Source organism: Aythya marila (assembly GCF_965140915.1).
Source record: "Aythya marila genome assembly, chromosome: 4".
Classification (NCBI taxonomy): domain Eukaryota; kingdom Metazoa; phylum Chordata; class Aves; order Anseriformes; family Anatidae; genus Aythya; species Aythya marila.
Window position 1 is genome coordinate 50,636 of NC_139045.1, and position 13,047 is coordinate 63,682.

At 46.5% G+C, this 13,047-nt stretch overlaps 1 protein-coding gene across 1 annotated transcript; it reads right to left on the reverse strand.

Annotated features, from left to right (window-relative positions):
• Positions 1-1,789: 1,789 nt before the first annotated feature.
• Positions 1,790-4,182, reverse strand: LOC309877325 (very low-density lipoprotein receptor-like). The gene has a single exon (XM_082758596.1). It carries the CDS (start codon positions 4,118-4,120, stop codon positions 2,120-2,122), a length of 2,001 nt encoding a protein of 666 aa, XP_082614722.1. The 5' UTR covers positions 4,121-4,182; the 3' UTR covers positions 1,790-2,119.
• Between the last annotated feature and the right edge of the window lie 8,865 nt (positions 4,183-13,047).

A 13,047-nucleotide genomic window follows, 5' to 3' on the forward strand; every position in this document is an offset into this window, starting at 1 on the left:
TGTACATATACTCTTCAGAGTGGTATAGAATCCTTGGTACAATTACTACTTGCACACAAAAATCATGAGATGCATTAAACAATTTCAAAGATAAACACGGTGTTGCCCCGATCGATGAACACACCCATCTGGTATTATTAGCTGGGATTAACCACTGATGTATCTGGTTTATTTCTTGGGTATCACTACATAATTCCTTCCTGTCTTTTGGGATCGTTCCCACGCATTTTCCTTTCCCTTTCACTTGTGTTAATGTTATACCTATTTCCTGGCCCCAGCTACATTCAGAAGGATTTGATTCATTCGAATATTCAGACTCTCCTATATCCCCGATAGCTTCATAATACGGGGGCTTGATACTCACGCACAACCAGCACCTCTCAGTCATTTCTGGGTTTATCTGATTCAGTACTTGGAAGCTGGCACTTATAACTCCCCACATGCTATTATCGGGGTCTTTTACCTTTTCCCTTTTTACATCTGGAAGTAACATGCGTATTGGTGTTTCAGTTATACCCCTGGACCACATTATAGTAGGTGTAACCACAGGCCTCTGTGTAGCTATACTTGGCTCTTTCTCGAGCAATGTTTTATTAGGTCTGATCACCATGGGGGTCTCTGGTAACTCTTTCTTTATAAATATGAGCCCCCCTCTATCAGCCCCCTTCTCGTAATATCTTATTCCCCATTTCCTTCCCGTGAACCACCCCTGATCACTTGGGTTAGTAACATTTATCCATAAATATTTACATTTTCCATTTGCTAAGGTTTCAGCTCCTACATGGTAGTTCGGCAGACGACCTCGGATATCGCATCTCTCAGGCCCAAACTGTACGGCAAGATGCTTGTCCCTGCCTGCCCCTGGATTCCATGCTGAAGCGATGGTCTCACATCCCCAATATGGACAGTAATAATCATTAGGGTAGTTGCAGTAGCCCCTCCCCGGGTTTGAGGCTGGACACATATAAAAGTCTGATCGATTGTTACAACTCCTTCCCACAATTGTTAGACTACAAAGATCAGTCTTAAAGTTAGGGGCACCAGCCGTGGTAATTTGCTGTACTATGGTGGTATCCTCCCATCTCATCAGACTCCATTGGAAAGGCTGATGAGGATGATGTTGAGTCGCGATGCAGAACGAGGCTATTATGAGAACCCACAAGTACCTATGGGGCTGATCCAGGCCCATATCTCTCCCCACCATTTCACTACTCTGCCTCGCTCGTCAGTTGGATTGCAGCCAACTACGAGGTTGTTAGTTCTTCTCGGCAGCAGTAATGCTCTTCGGGGGGGGACCTTTTACCCAGACCCAAGGTACTTATCGAGTTTGCCGTAGGGTAAGTTTCAGTTCTGCGTTTCCCGGTGCGATTTCCCACTTCTCGTCGTGGATAGGCCCTTTGATGCGGCTGGCATGTGTCCACCCCTTTTCTGCGGTCCGGACAGCTGTTTCTGTGGTGAGTAAAACAACATAGGGTCCTTCCCAATGAGGGGTTAGTACACGATCCTTCCAAGTTCTGATTAACACTTTGTCTCCGGGTTTTATACTATGTATTGCCATATCTAAGGGAGGTCGCTGTACCACTAAGCCCCTCTTCTGCATCTCTTTTCGTCGGTTCATCAGTTGCACTAAGTACGAATTCAGCTGTATATCCTGTAATTGTGGGTGATCAGAGGGAATCTGTTGCAGGAAGCACGGTCGAAAGCACGACAGACACACAGTAGAGTCAGATCATGCTCCATTTTATTGCCCGAATAGCCTAACTTTTATAGAGAACTTAACAGGGGTGGACAGTGTTTCACACAAGATTATTGGTCAAAAGCACTCAGACAAACAGCTACAAGAAAACAACCCCACCTGCAAGAAAACAACCCCCTTGTGATTAGCAGTCACATAGACCTTGTCCTTGAGGCCAGCTACTGGTAACAATATTTTCCTGAATTCCTCAATTGGGCGATGTGGGAACACTGTCATGGGAACTTCTCATAGTTGCCCTGGTAGCTTGGTTTGCTCAGCTACAGCAAGCCATGGGATTTTTGCTGTTTCAAGAAATCCCTCAACAATTCCCCCTTCTTCTTTTGAGCAAACCAAGCCTGACACAGCAGTTTTACAAGTAACTCTTTAGCTATACTTACAACACACAACGATGATTACCACCACCATAAACCAAATCCTTAATCCCCTTGTGATTAAACCCAGCAACCATCTACACTTTGTTTCAAACAAGTCAGTGAACCATTGATTGAAAGGATTGATACCATATTGAATCTTTCTCATGTGCTCTTTCAGGAAAGTAATGGATTTGTGAATTGACACATTATGATCAAAAAGGTTTAAACAGTACATTCCCTTAAAGTCCTCACACCCATTCCTTTGAGCCAAAAGCAAGATGTCAATAGCAGCTTGATCCTGTAAAAGCAGATGTTGCAGACTATTTTGATCTGGTAACATCTCCTCAAGTATCTCTGTCGTGGCATAGGCTTGCCTCTCGGCCCAGCATACCAATTTTTCTAAGTTGTTACATGCGGCCGCAGATGCCACTCCAGGCACTGAAATTGCTAATGCCGCTCTAGCTGCAACCCCACACAATTCAACATTATCATTGCAATCCAATGCAAGCAATGTCCATTTATGTCTGGTGATCTCACGCAACTGTAACAAGCTAGGAGCAAATACAATGAGTTTATCTATGTAACATGGACATCTGATAGCATTTGCAGGGATACCTTGCCAGGCCCCATCCCCACAAATCAGAAGCACATCAGGAGGTAAGGCCAAAGCTGTACAATTGTTCCAAACACTGTAGTTGTTACCCCTTGTCTCCATGCTACAAACCCCTAAACCCTGCTTAGCAGCGTCATTGCAATCACAGGTGTTATTTGTGTCTTTGTACCAGTATGACCTTTTCCAGGTTCCTGTAGCAGGAATCATCTGATATCCACGGCTACGTTCACTTTTGTAGCCACCTTTCAGGTTGATACACATTTGACTACAGATACCAAGGTTTTGACATTCATCAATGTCTCCACAGTTTCTCTTGTCTATAAACTCAAACCCAGCTGGACAGTCACATTCATTTATGATGCATTCCTTCAGGGGCTCATCACCCCAGTCCTTGCAGTCTCTCTGCTGGTTACACACTTTATTGATATCTATGCATTCTCCACTTCTGCACTTGAATTTGCCAGGTCCAGAACACTGAATAACATTGTTACAGTTTGCTTCATCAGTGCCATACAGACAGTCTCTCACACCACTGCACTGCCTACTCCCATGGACACAGTTCCCATCTTCACATCTGAAATGGTCTGGCCTGCAGGTCCGAGAAGGGCAGTTAATTTCATCACTTCCATCCTTGCAATCAGGATCTCCATCACATCGCCACTTCTTGTGGATACATTCACCTGAGCCGCACTGCACCTCACTCGTAGCACACTTCACTGGAGGTGCAGGCTGGCGGCCACACTGCTCCAAAGATTCATCCGAGTGGTTGGAGCAGTCAGCATCATCATCACACACCCAGCTGATAGGGATGCAGGTAGAACTCTTGCACTGAAACTCATGAACACCACAGGTAGGAGGTGCACACTCCAACTCATCGCTACCATCACTGCAGTCATCTTGAACATTGCAGACAAAGCTTTTGGAAATACATTGCCCACTACTGCATGTGAATTCTGCTGCACTACAAGTCACAATGCCACAACTCTCTTCATCTTCTCCACTGTCGCAGTCCTTTTCACCATCACATTTCCAGGACACTGGGATACACTGGGTTGACTGAGGACCACACCTGATTTCATTTACCCGGCATGTTCTCGTATGACACAGCTCAGCACTCTCATCAGACCCATTTTCACAGTCCGGATCCCCATCACACTGCCATCTATTTGGCACACACTGACCACTGTTGCACACAAAGTCAGATTCAGCACACGTCTTCTTCACACAAGCACTCTCATCACTGCCATCTGAGCAGTCTTCACATTTTGCTCTAGCACCGTCGGCAGCAGTGCACAGGCCGGCGAGGGCGAGCAGCAGGCAGAGTGCCCCGCAGCGCGGCAGCGCCTGCCGCCGCCCCGCACCGTCACCTGTGTCACTTATACTACTCCTATTACCCATGCTGTTAGTGTCAGTGGCATCCTCCTGGCACCGTTTCCGTCTTTGTCGCCCCTTACTCTCCCCCTTTTCTTTTTGCCACTGACCATTCACCACAAATGGATGAGACACATGATTACTAGTTAGGAAAGAGAGTGTAACGTCTGCTATACGGCTGCAGGCCGTGCCAGCTGCAACCCTAGAAGCTGTTTGTGAACGAGCCTGACGGTGGTCATTTGGCGGTGTAATCTGCGTCTCTGCTCTCCTGCCCTGCAATAGAGCTAAATCGTCATTAATAGTCTGTAGAATGTGGCAACCCCACGGAATGTTATCCAGAAACATAGTTATAACACCGATCTGGGGACGAATAGTCTTTTTTTGCATTGCAAGATAACTTCTTATAAAAAGAATGCCAGAGAGAAGCAGCACAGCCGCTGCTGCCGCTGCCTCCATGGTTACGTCAGACAGGCTGCAGAGTCCTGATCTCCGCCCCTCTGCTCTGTGCCGACTCGCCACACGGTGAGGGTCGGCCGCCATTGTCCACTGACGCCTCTGGTCTGCCGTAGCAACTCGATCTCGGATGGCCCGTATCGCACCGCGATTCCGCGTCTCTCCGCGATTCCGCGTCTCACCGCAATTCCCTTTTCCGCGTCTCTCCGCGATTCCGCGTCTCACCGCGATTCCGCGTCTCTCCGCGATTCCTTTTTCCGCGTCTCTCCGCGATTCCACGTCCCGCCGCAACTCCGTTTCCCGCGGCCCTCCGCAAATTCCACGTCCCGCCGCAACTCTAATTCCCGCGGCCCTCCGCAAATTCCACGTCCCGCCGCAACTCTAATTCCCGCGGCCCTCCGCAAATTCCACGTCCCGCCGCAACTCCGTTTCCCGCGGCCCTCCGCAAATTCCACGTCCCGCCGCAACTCTAATTCCCGCGGCCCTCCGCAAATTCCACGTCCCGCCGCAACTCCGTTTCCCGCGGCCCTCCGCAAATTCCACGTCCCGCCGCAACTCCGTTTCCCGCGGCCCTCCGCAATTCCACGTCCCGCCGCAAAACCCCGTTCCCCGCGGTTTTCCGCGTGTCTCAGCGGGAATACCACGCCTCACCGTGAGTCCTGTGTACCGTGTTTCTGGGCCGGTGTCCGGTCCGCTCAAGCGCCGGTCGGATGGGCGCTCCGAAGTCCCGACGGCGCGGCGAGGTCGCGGCGCCGCTGGTCCCGGCGCCGCTGGTCTCCTGGTCTACCTGCGTTCGGATGTGCCGGCGCCGCTGGTGTCCCGCTGCGCTGCGATGTTTGTCCCGGCGAAGCTGCGATGTTCCGTTCGGGTCCTGTTCAGGTCTCAGCCTGTTCGGGCGCCATATGTTGCAGGAAGCACGGTCGAAAGCACGACAGACACACAGTAGAGTCAGATCATGCTCCATTTTATTGCCCGAATAGCCTAACTTTTATAGAGAACTTAACAGGGGTGGACAGTGTTTCACACAAGATTATTGGTCAAAAGCACTCAGACAAACAGCTACAAGAAAACAACCCCACCTGCAAGAAAACAACCCCCTTGTGATTAGCAGTCACATAGACCTTGTCCTTGAGGCCAGCTACTGGTAACAATATTTTCCTGAATTCCTCAATTGGGCGATGTGGGAACACTGTCATGGGAACTTCTCATAGTTGCCCTGGTAGCTTGGTTTGCTCAGCTACAGCAAGCCATGGGATTTTTGCTGTTTCAAGAAATCCCTCAACAGGAATCCCTATATCATAGGGCATACCATAAAGCATTTCGAAAGGTGATATTCCTATGTCAGCTCGGGGCTTCGTACGTATATTCATTAAGGCAAGTGGCAAACACCTTATCCAGGAAGTTTTAGTTTCCAACATTAATTTTGTAAGCTGCTTTTTAATTTCCCCATTCATTCGTTCTACTTTTCCTGAGCTTTGAGGATGCCAAGGAGTATGATATTCCCATTTAATTCCCAGGCTTTGCATTATTTCCTTTAAAATCTTTGACACAAAATGCGGTCCCCTATCAGAATCTATAGTCTCTATGACCCCATAGCGAGGAATAATGTTCTCGAGTAATGTCTTTATCACTGTATTAGCCGTTGCCCTTGCCGTAGGGAATGCTTCTACAAAGTTTGTGAGATGATCAACAATTACTAGCAAATATTTGTATCTTCCTACTTTGGGAAGTTCGGTAAAATCCAATTGAATTTTCGCAAAGGGTCTGTGGGCCAGTTCACGCCCGCCTAAGACCCTCTTTCTCATATTTTTGGCATTCACCCTCCGGCAAGTTATGCATCCATTCACAATTTCTTTGGCTATATTGTATATGCCCATACACATATATTTGGCTGCAAATTGATCTACTAATGCCTGAGTACCCCAATGTGTTTGTTCGTGATACCTCCGTAGCACCCTCATAGCCAATGATTTTGGTAGCACCTCCCTCCCATCGGGTATAACCCACCGACCTTCTTTATTTTCCTGTACTCCCATTTGTGTCAGCTTCTCCTTCTCACTAGTAGTAAAACACAAGAGAGGAAAACGCCCACCAATTATGGTTTTCTGTGGTCCACACTTGAAGCAGTTCTTATAGGGCGGCTCCTCTTCCTCTGAGCAATTACATTCCACCCCATCTACCCCCCATCTTTTCCAACAAGCATAACAGGGCATCTCTTTTAAATCTTTGCCACAACTTGGGCAATCCGCTCTTTTTGTCATTTCGTATATACACATAAGAGCCACCCTTTTTGCCTCTTGGTCAGCCACATTATTCCCCCTGATCTGGGGAGTCAGACCCCGCTGATGTCCCTTCACATGCACTACTGCAATTTCTTTTGGTTTCCGGATAGCCTGCAAAACTTCCACAATTAACCCCTGATGCACTAATCCCTTCCCTTGGGAATTAATAAGGCCTCTCTCTTCCCATATTTTCCCAAATGTGTGCACAACCCCATAAGCATATTTTGAATCCGTATACACTGTACCGCTCTTGCCTTCTAGTAATCTTAAGGCTCGTAGCAAAGCATACAGCTCGCAAGCTTGTGCCGACCAGCTGGGACTTAGAGGGCCAGATTCTATTACCTTGAAAGTATTTCCATCCACCAATGCATACCCCGACCTCCTCTTCCCTTCCACTACTCGAGAGGAACCATCTACATATATTCGCTTTCCAAAAGCCAATTCTTCATCCTCCAAGTCAGGTCTCAATTTTACCTGTTCTTCTATATGTCTGAGACAATCGTGGGCTAAGGGTTCCTCTGAGTTTCCGTAAAGGAACTGAGCCGGATTTTGCACTGATGTTGTTTCTAAAGTCAGTTTTGGAGAAGAAATCAAGATTCCTTCATATTTTAACAACCTAGCGTCCGTAATCCATTTTTCGGCTTTTTGCTGTAGGACCCCACGTATGTTATGAGGGGAGATCACTTTAATTTCTCCTCCAAAAGTTATCTTCTGAGCCTCCTCTACTAGTAAGGCAGCTGCTACTATTGCTTGCAAGCAGCTAGGCCATCCCCTACTAACGGGGTCTAATAATTTCGATAAGTATGCCACAGGTTTTTTGCTGCCTGCCCATTCCTGTGCAAGCACTCCATAGGCAGTGCCTTCTGAGCTATCTACAAACAAGAAAATGGGTTTCTTTAATTCGGGAAAACTGAGGACTGGAGGATTTATAAGTTCTTCTTTCAATTTCTGCAGCTGCTCCTCATCATCTTTTGTCCATTTGAGGAGCCCATCCCTATTTAGTTTATTGTATAAGAATTTGACCTTTCCACTGTAATCCTCTATCCATTGTCTGCAGTATCCGGTTAGCCCCAATAATTGCCGGACCCGTCTCTTTGTGGTTGGGGGTTTTAATTCTAAAATCCCTCGGACTCTTTCCGGATCTAACTTTTTAGTTCCTTTATTCAACAAATGACCCAAATATTTCACTTCCTCTTCTACAAACTGTAATTTAGGCTTTGAAACCTTTAATCCTTGTAAACTGAGAAAATTTAACAATTGGATACTTGCTTGTCTTACAACCTGCTCATCCCTTCCTGCTATCAATAAGTCATCTACATACTGTATCATTGTAGTTTCGGGCACTTTGTCATAGTCCTGCAAAATTTTCTCCAGAGCTTGTCCAAACAAATTGGGGGATTCTGTGAATCCCTGAGGCAGGACCGTCCACCTCAATTGCTGTTTCCTATGTGTATCAGGGTCTTCCCACTCGAAAGCAAAATAGTCCCGGCTATTTTCATCTAGGGGACATGCCCAGAATGCATCTTTTAAATCTATCACACTATACCATCTATCTTCGGGATGGAGCTGGCTTAAAAGAGTATGTGGGTTCGCTACTACAGGGAAGGTCACAGTTCTCTTATTGATTTCTCTAAGGTCATGTACTAATCGATATTTGCCATCCTTTTTCCGTACTGGCAGAATGGGAGTATTAAAAGGGGACATGCAGGGCTCCAATAAGCCTTGCTGTAATAATCTTTGAATTTCGGGCTTTAGTCCCCGTCGACCTTCCTCAGACAAAGGATATTGTTTAATTCTTATGGGTGTCTCCGGGTATTTGATTGTTATTTCAAAAAGTTTAATGTTTAATTTTCCTACACTGTTCGGGGCGTACCAGACTTCAGGATTTATTTTCTCCTCATCTTCTACCCGAAGAGGGCATAATTTGATTGTTAATTTTTCCTCAACTATTTCTAAACTAATGCCTAATTCTATTATCAAATCTCTGCCCAATAAGTTGTATTCGGCTTCGGGTACCAATAGTAAGTGTCCGATGACTCTCTTAGGACCCATTTCAATAACTACCTCTTTTATGACAGGAACCCCAAAAGGTTCCCCCTTTGCACCAATTACTTGTACCTTATCCCCTGAGGTCTGACAACCCGACGGCAAGGTCTGGACTGTAGATCTCTCGGCACCTGTATCAATGAGGAACTCCATTTCCTCGCGCTGAGGACCCACTCTTAACTTTATCAAGGGCTCGTTATTTCTTCGGGTCCCCAGCAGATAGAGCCCCTGACACCCCTATTCATTTTTAAACATTCTCTCGTCCTCCTTTCTCTGTCGACAAGTCGCTCTCAGGTGACCCTTTCTGTTACAGTAAAAACAGGTCACATCTCTTTTCCTCTGATCATTATTTCTCTCTTCTCTATCTCTTCCTGATTTCCACCTTTGTTCCTTTACTCTTAATCCCTCTTGCACTGCAGCTACCATAATTCGTACCTGTTTTCTCTCCCTTTCATCTTCCCTTCTCACATACACTTTCTGAGCTTCTCTTAACAGCTCATCTAGTCCTCTGTCCTGCCAATCCTCTATCTTTTCCAACTTCTTCCTAATATCTGTCCAGGATTTTGCCACAAATTGTGTTTTAAGCAAGGCCTCCCCTACAGGGGTTCAGACCACTATATAACTGCAGACTTTTTCGCAGTCTTTCCAACCACTCTGTTGGAGTTTCATCTTTTTTTTGTTGTTCATTAAAGGCCTTATTTATATTCTGCCCCCTGGGGACGGATTCTCAAATACCATGAATGATAATAGTTCTTAAGTCTTGCATATGACCCCGGTGTACTGGGTCCTGATTATTCCAATTTGGCGGCTGCATTGGCCATTTAATATCAGCAGCCGGCCCTTGTTGATGTTGCTGATCCCAAATCCGCATTCCCGATCTCCTGATCATACCTCTTTCTTCTGATGTAAAAAGTATTCCCAGGATTGACTGTAGTTCTTCCCACGTATATATATTTGGTCCCAGGAATTGGTCTACTCGCTCTGCCACCCCTAATGGGTCTTCTAATAGACTTCCCATTTCCTTTTAAAAATCTCTTACATCTCCCGAATTAATGGGAACTACCACGTATCCCATTCCTGGCTGAGGACCTCCCATTGCTATTTCTCGCAAAGGGTATAATCCCTGTCGAGGAGCCAGTTCTCGGTTTCTAGCTCGGCTCCTAGTTGTAGGTCCCCGTGGCTCCTGATCAGAGTCTGACTCTGAATCACTATGTACATTCAGAGCGGGAGCCGTGGGCTCGGGGGGAGGACTATAGGGCGGAGGTATTATCGGAGTTTCCAGATCTTCTCTCCTCTTTTTGCGCCCCTCTTTTTCCTTTAGAGGATATAAGCGCGTCCTCGTATCTGTGTTTATCCAGAGGTGCGCATATTCACTTTCCTCTGAGCTGTAAGGTTCCTTCGAGTTTACATAAATATTTAGGGCCTGGCATATCCAATCTTCGAAGGAGCCAAACGGGGGCCAGAAGACACTGTCCCCTTTAATGGGTTTATTGCCCCACACTTCCACACAATAATGAATCATTTTAATTTTACTCTTTCCCCGCCTAGAAGGGGAATCATTCCAATTTTTAATCATTATTCCCAGAGGACTATTGGGGGGAATGGAGGACATATCCTTACCACTATTTCCCCCACCCATGGAACCAGAAAGCTTACTCTTTTTCTGGCCCATCTTCCAGAGTGCCCTCACACACACACACACACACGCTCCCCCTTTTCGTGGCCCAGTCCCTCGCGGGATGTGGGAACCGCACTACCGAGGGGTCCGCTCTTGCTTCGTCCGCAATTGGACGTCTCAGTTGTCACACTCTGGGAAACCCAACCCCAACCGAACGGAATACCGGCCTATCGTTTTTTACTCACTCCTCCTCTGAGTCTTCGTTCGGTCTTCGTGCACAAAGGTTGCCTGAGGTTTACCGGTTTTATTTGCTTGTGTCTAATTTAGGGTTCGTCGGTAAAAGGTCCCGAGTGAGGCCTGCGTTCTCAGAGGCCGCCGAACTCGGTGGGGCGCCTCCCCTGAAATGCGCCTCAGTCTGATGCCTTTATCCGAGTCACGGCACCAAATTGTTATAAATTAGACCACACAATTTACTGGTCTATTGAAATTATTTTATTAATCAAGTAAGCAGACACAAGCAAAACAGCGCTGGGCGGCTGGGGAGTCTCCGCTCCGCAACAGCACACACCTTCCCTTTTCAGTGTTGCTGTTTTATAGCAGTTGAATTCCAGCTTATCAGGACTTGTTGAACTGGCTGAGGCTGCGCAGTCTATTGTTGAGAGGGGGGTCGTTGTTCCTCTGCTTCGTGTTCAGGTGGGGGAAGTGAGGCGGCAAAAAGGATGTCTTGTGGTAAGGAGTTTTACAGAGTCTGGTTTTACTCAAGGATGCTCACCCAACACCCCCTCCTGGTATCTGCTTAATCGTCCCCCTTTATCGAGGCCATTCAATTGTACAACCTTATCTCCTCAGCAGATTCTCCAAATTCCCCCACTAGTTTATCACACTGGTATCTGCTTAATCGTCCCCCTTTATCGAGGCCATTCAATTGTACAACCTTATCTCCTCAGCAGATTCTTCAAATTCCTCAAAGACAATGAACAAACCCCCCACTAATTTATCACACCCTCAAAGAGTAAAAACCTCAAATGTGACTTGTAACAGGCCAGCAGCTGTGTATTTTCTGTGAAGCACCAGATCAATTATGAACCTTGAATAGCACAGTTAATGGGGAAACAGGGGAGGGTCCCGGTCCTTAGCAGAAAAAAAAGTGTATATAAACTGTATATGGAATTAGTAGGCACCCTCCTGCTTGCGGGATGCCTGCCATTGTAATATCGAATAAAAATGCTACTGTACTGAGATCCTCGACTCAGCCTATGTTATTTTCCAAAGATTGATTCAGGGTTTTAAGGTTTCAGGGATTGGGCACTAGGGTTGGGTTTCAGGGTAAGGTTTTTCAGGGTTTATGTTTAGGATTTTAAGGTTTTTAGGGTTGGAGTTTTAACGGATAGCATTTTGAGGATTTGGGGGTTAGAGTTTTAAGGGTTTCAGGGTTATCGTGTTAGGGTTTTAGAATTTTTGGGGTTGCAGTGTTGATACATTTTTTAGGGTTAGGGTCTTAGGGCTTTATTTTTGGTCAGATATTTACAGTTAGGGTTTTAAGATCTTAATTTTTCTTTTCAGGTTAGGTTCTCCAGGGCTAGGGTTCTCCAGGGTTAGAGTATCCTAATTTTGGGGGTTTGGGCTTGGCGCGGCCTAGTATCTCGGGAGAGGGCTTGGACTGGCCTACGCTTTCGGAAGAGGGTTTGGAAAGGCCTACGCTTTCGGGATAGGGTTTGGTGCGTCCTACGTTTTCGGGATAGGGTTTGGTGCGTCCTACGTTTTCGGGATAAGGTTTCGAGCAGTCCTACGTTTTCGGGATAGGGTTTGGTGCGTCCTACGTTTTCGGGATAGGGTTTGGTGCGTCCTACGTTTTCGGGATAAGGTTTCGAGCAGTCCTACGTTTTCGGGATAGGGTTTGGTGCGTTCTAGGTTTTCGGGATAGGGTTTGGACAGTCCTAAGCTTTCAGGATTGCGTTTGGACCATCCTAAGCTTTTGGGATCGGGTTTGGACTGTCCTAATTTTTAAGGAGGTTGTAGAGGAGGAGGGCTAAAAAAATGAAGAAAAAAAGAGGAGGAGTTGGTAGAGGGGAGGCCTTAGAAAATAAAAAAATAAAGGAAGGGGTGCTGCGGGAGGCGGCCAAAAAAAACAACAAAAAAAAATGTCTGGAAGAGGTGGTGGAGGAGGAGACCTAAAAACATAAAAAAAGAAAAAAGAGTTAGAGGTGGTTGAGGAGGAGGCAAAAAAAAAAAAAAAAAAGAAATCCAGAAATCCATAGACTCCAGCCTGCCTAAAGAACCCTGCAACTGACTGAAGGAAAAACAAAACACTTACCCCAAAGAGCAGCCCAGGCAGAAAGAGCTCTCTGATGGCATGCCTGGGGCTCATATACCACTTGGCCCCGCCCAGCACCCAAACCCAATCACCTGGGAAAGGGGAGGGGCAAAGCACATGAAAGTAGGAAGAGAGCAGGACCAGCTGTTTTTTGTTTTGTTTTGTTTTGGTTTATTTCTTTCTTTTTTTCTTTTTAAATCTGCTTTACTGGAACAACATGCACAGAGCAGACAAGACACCT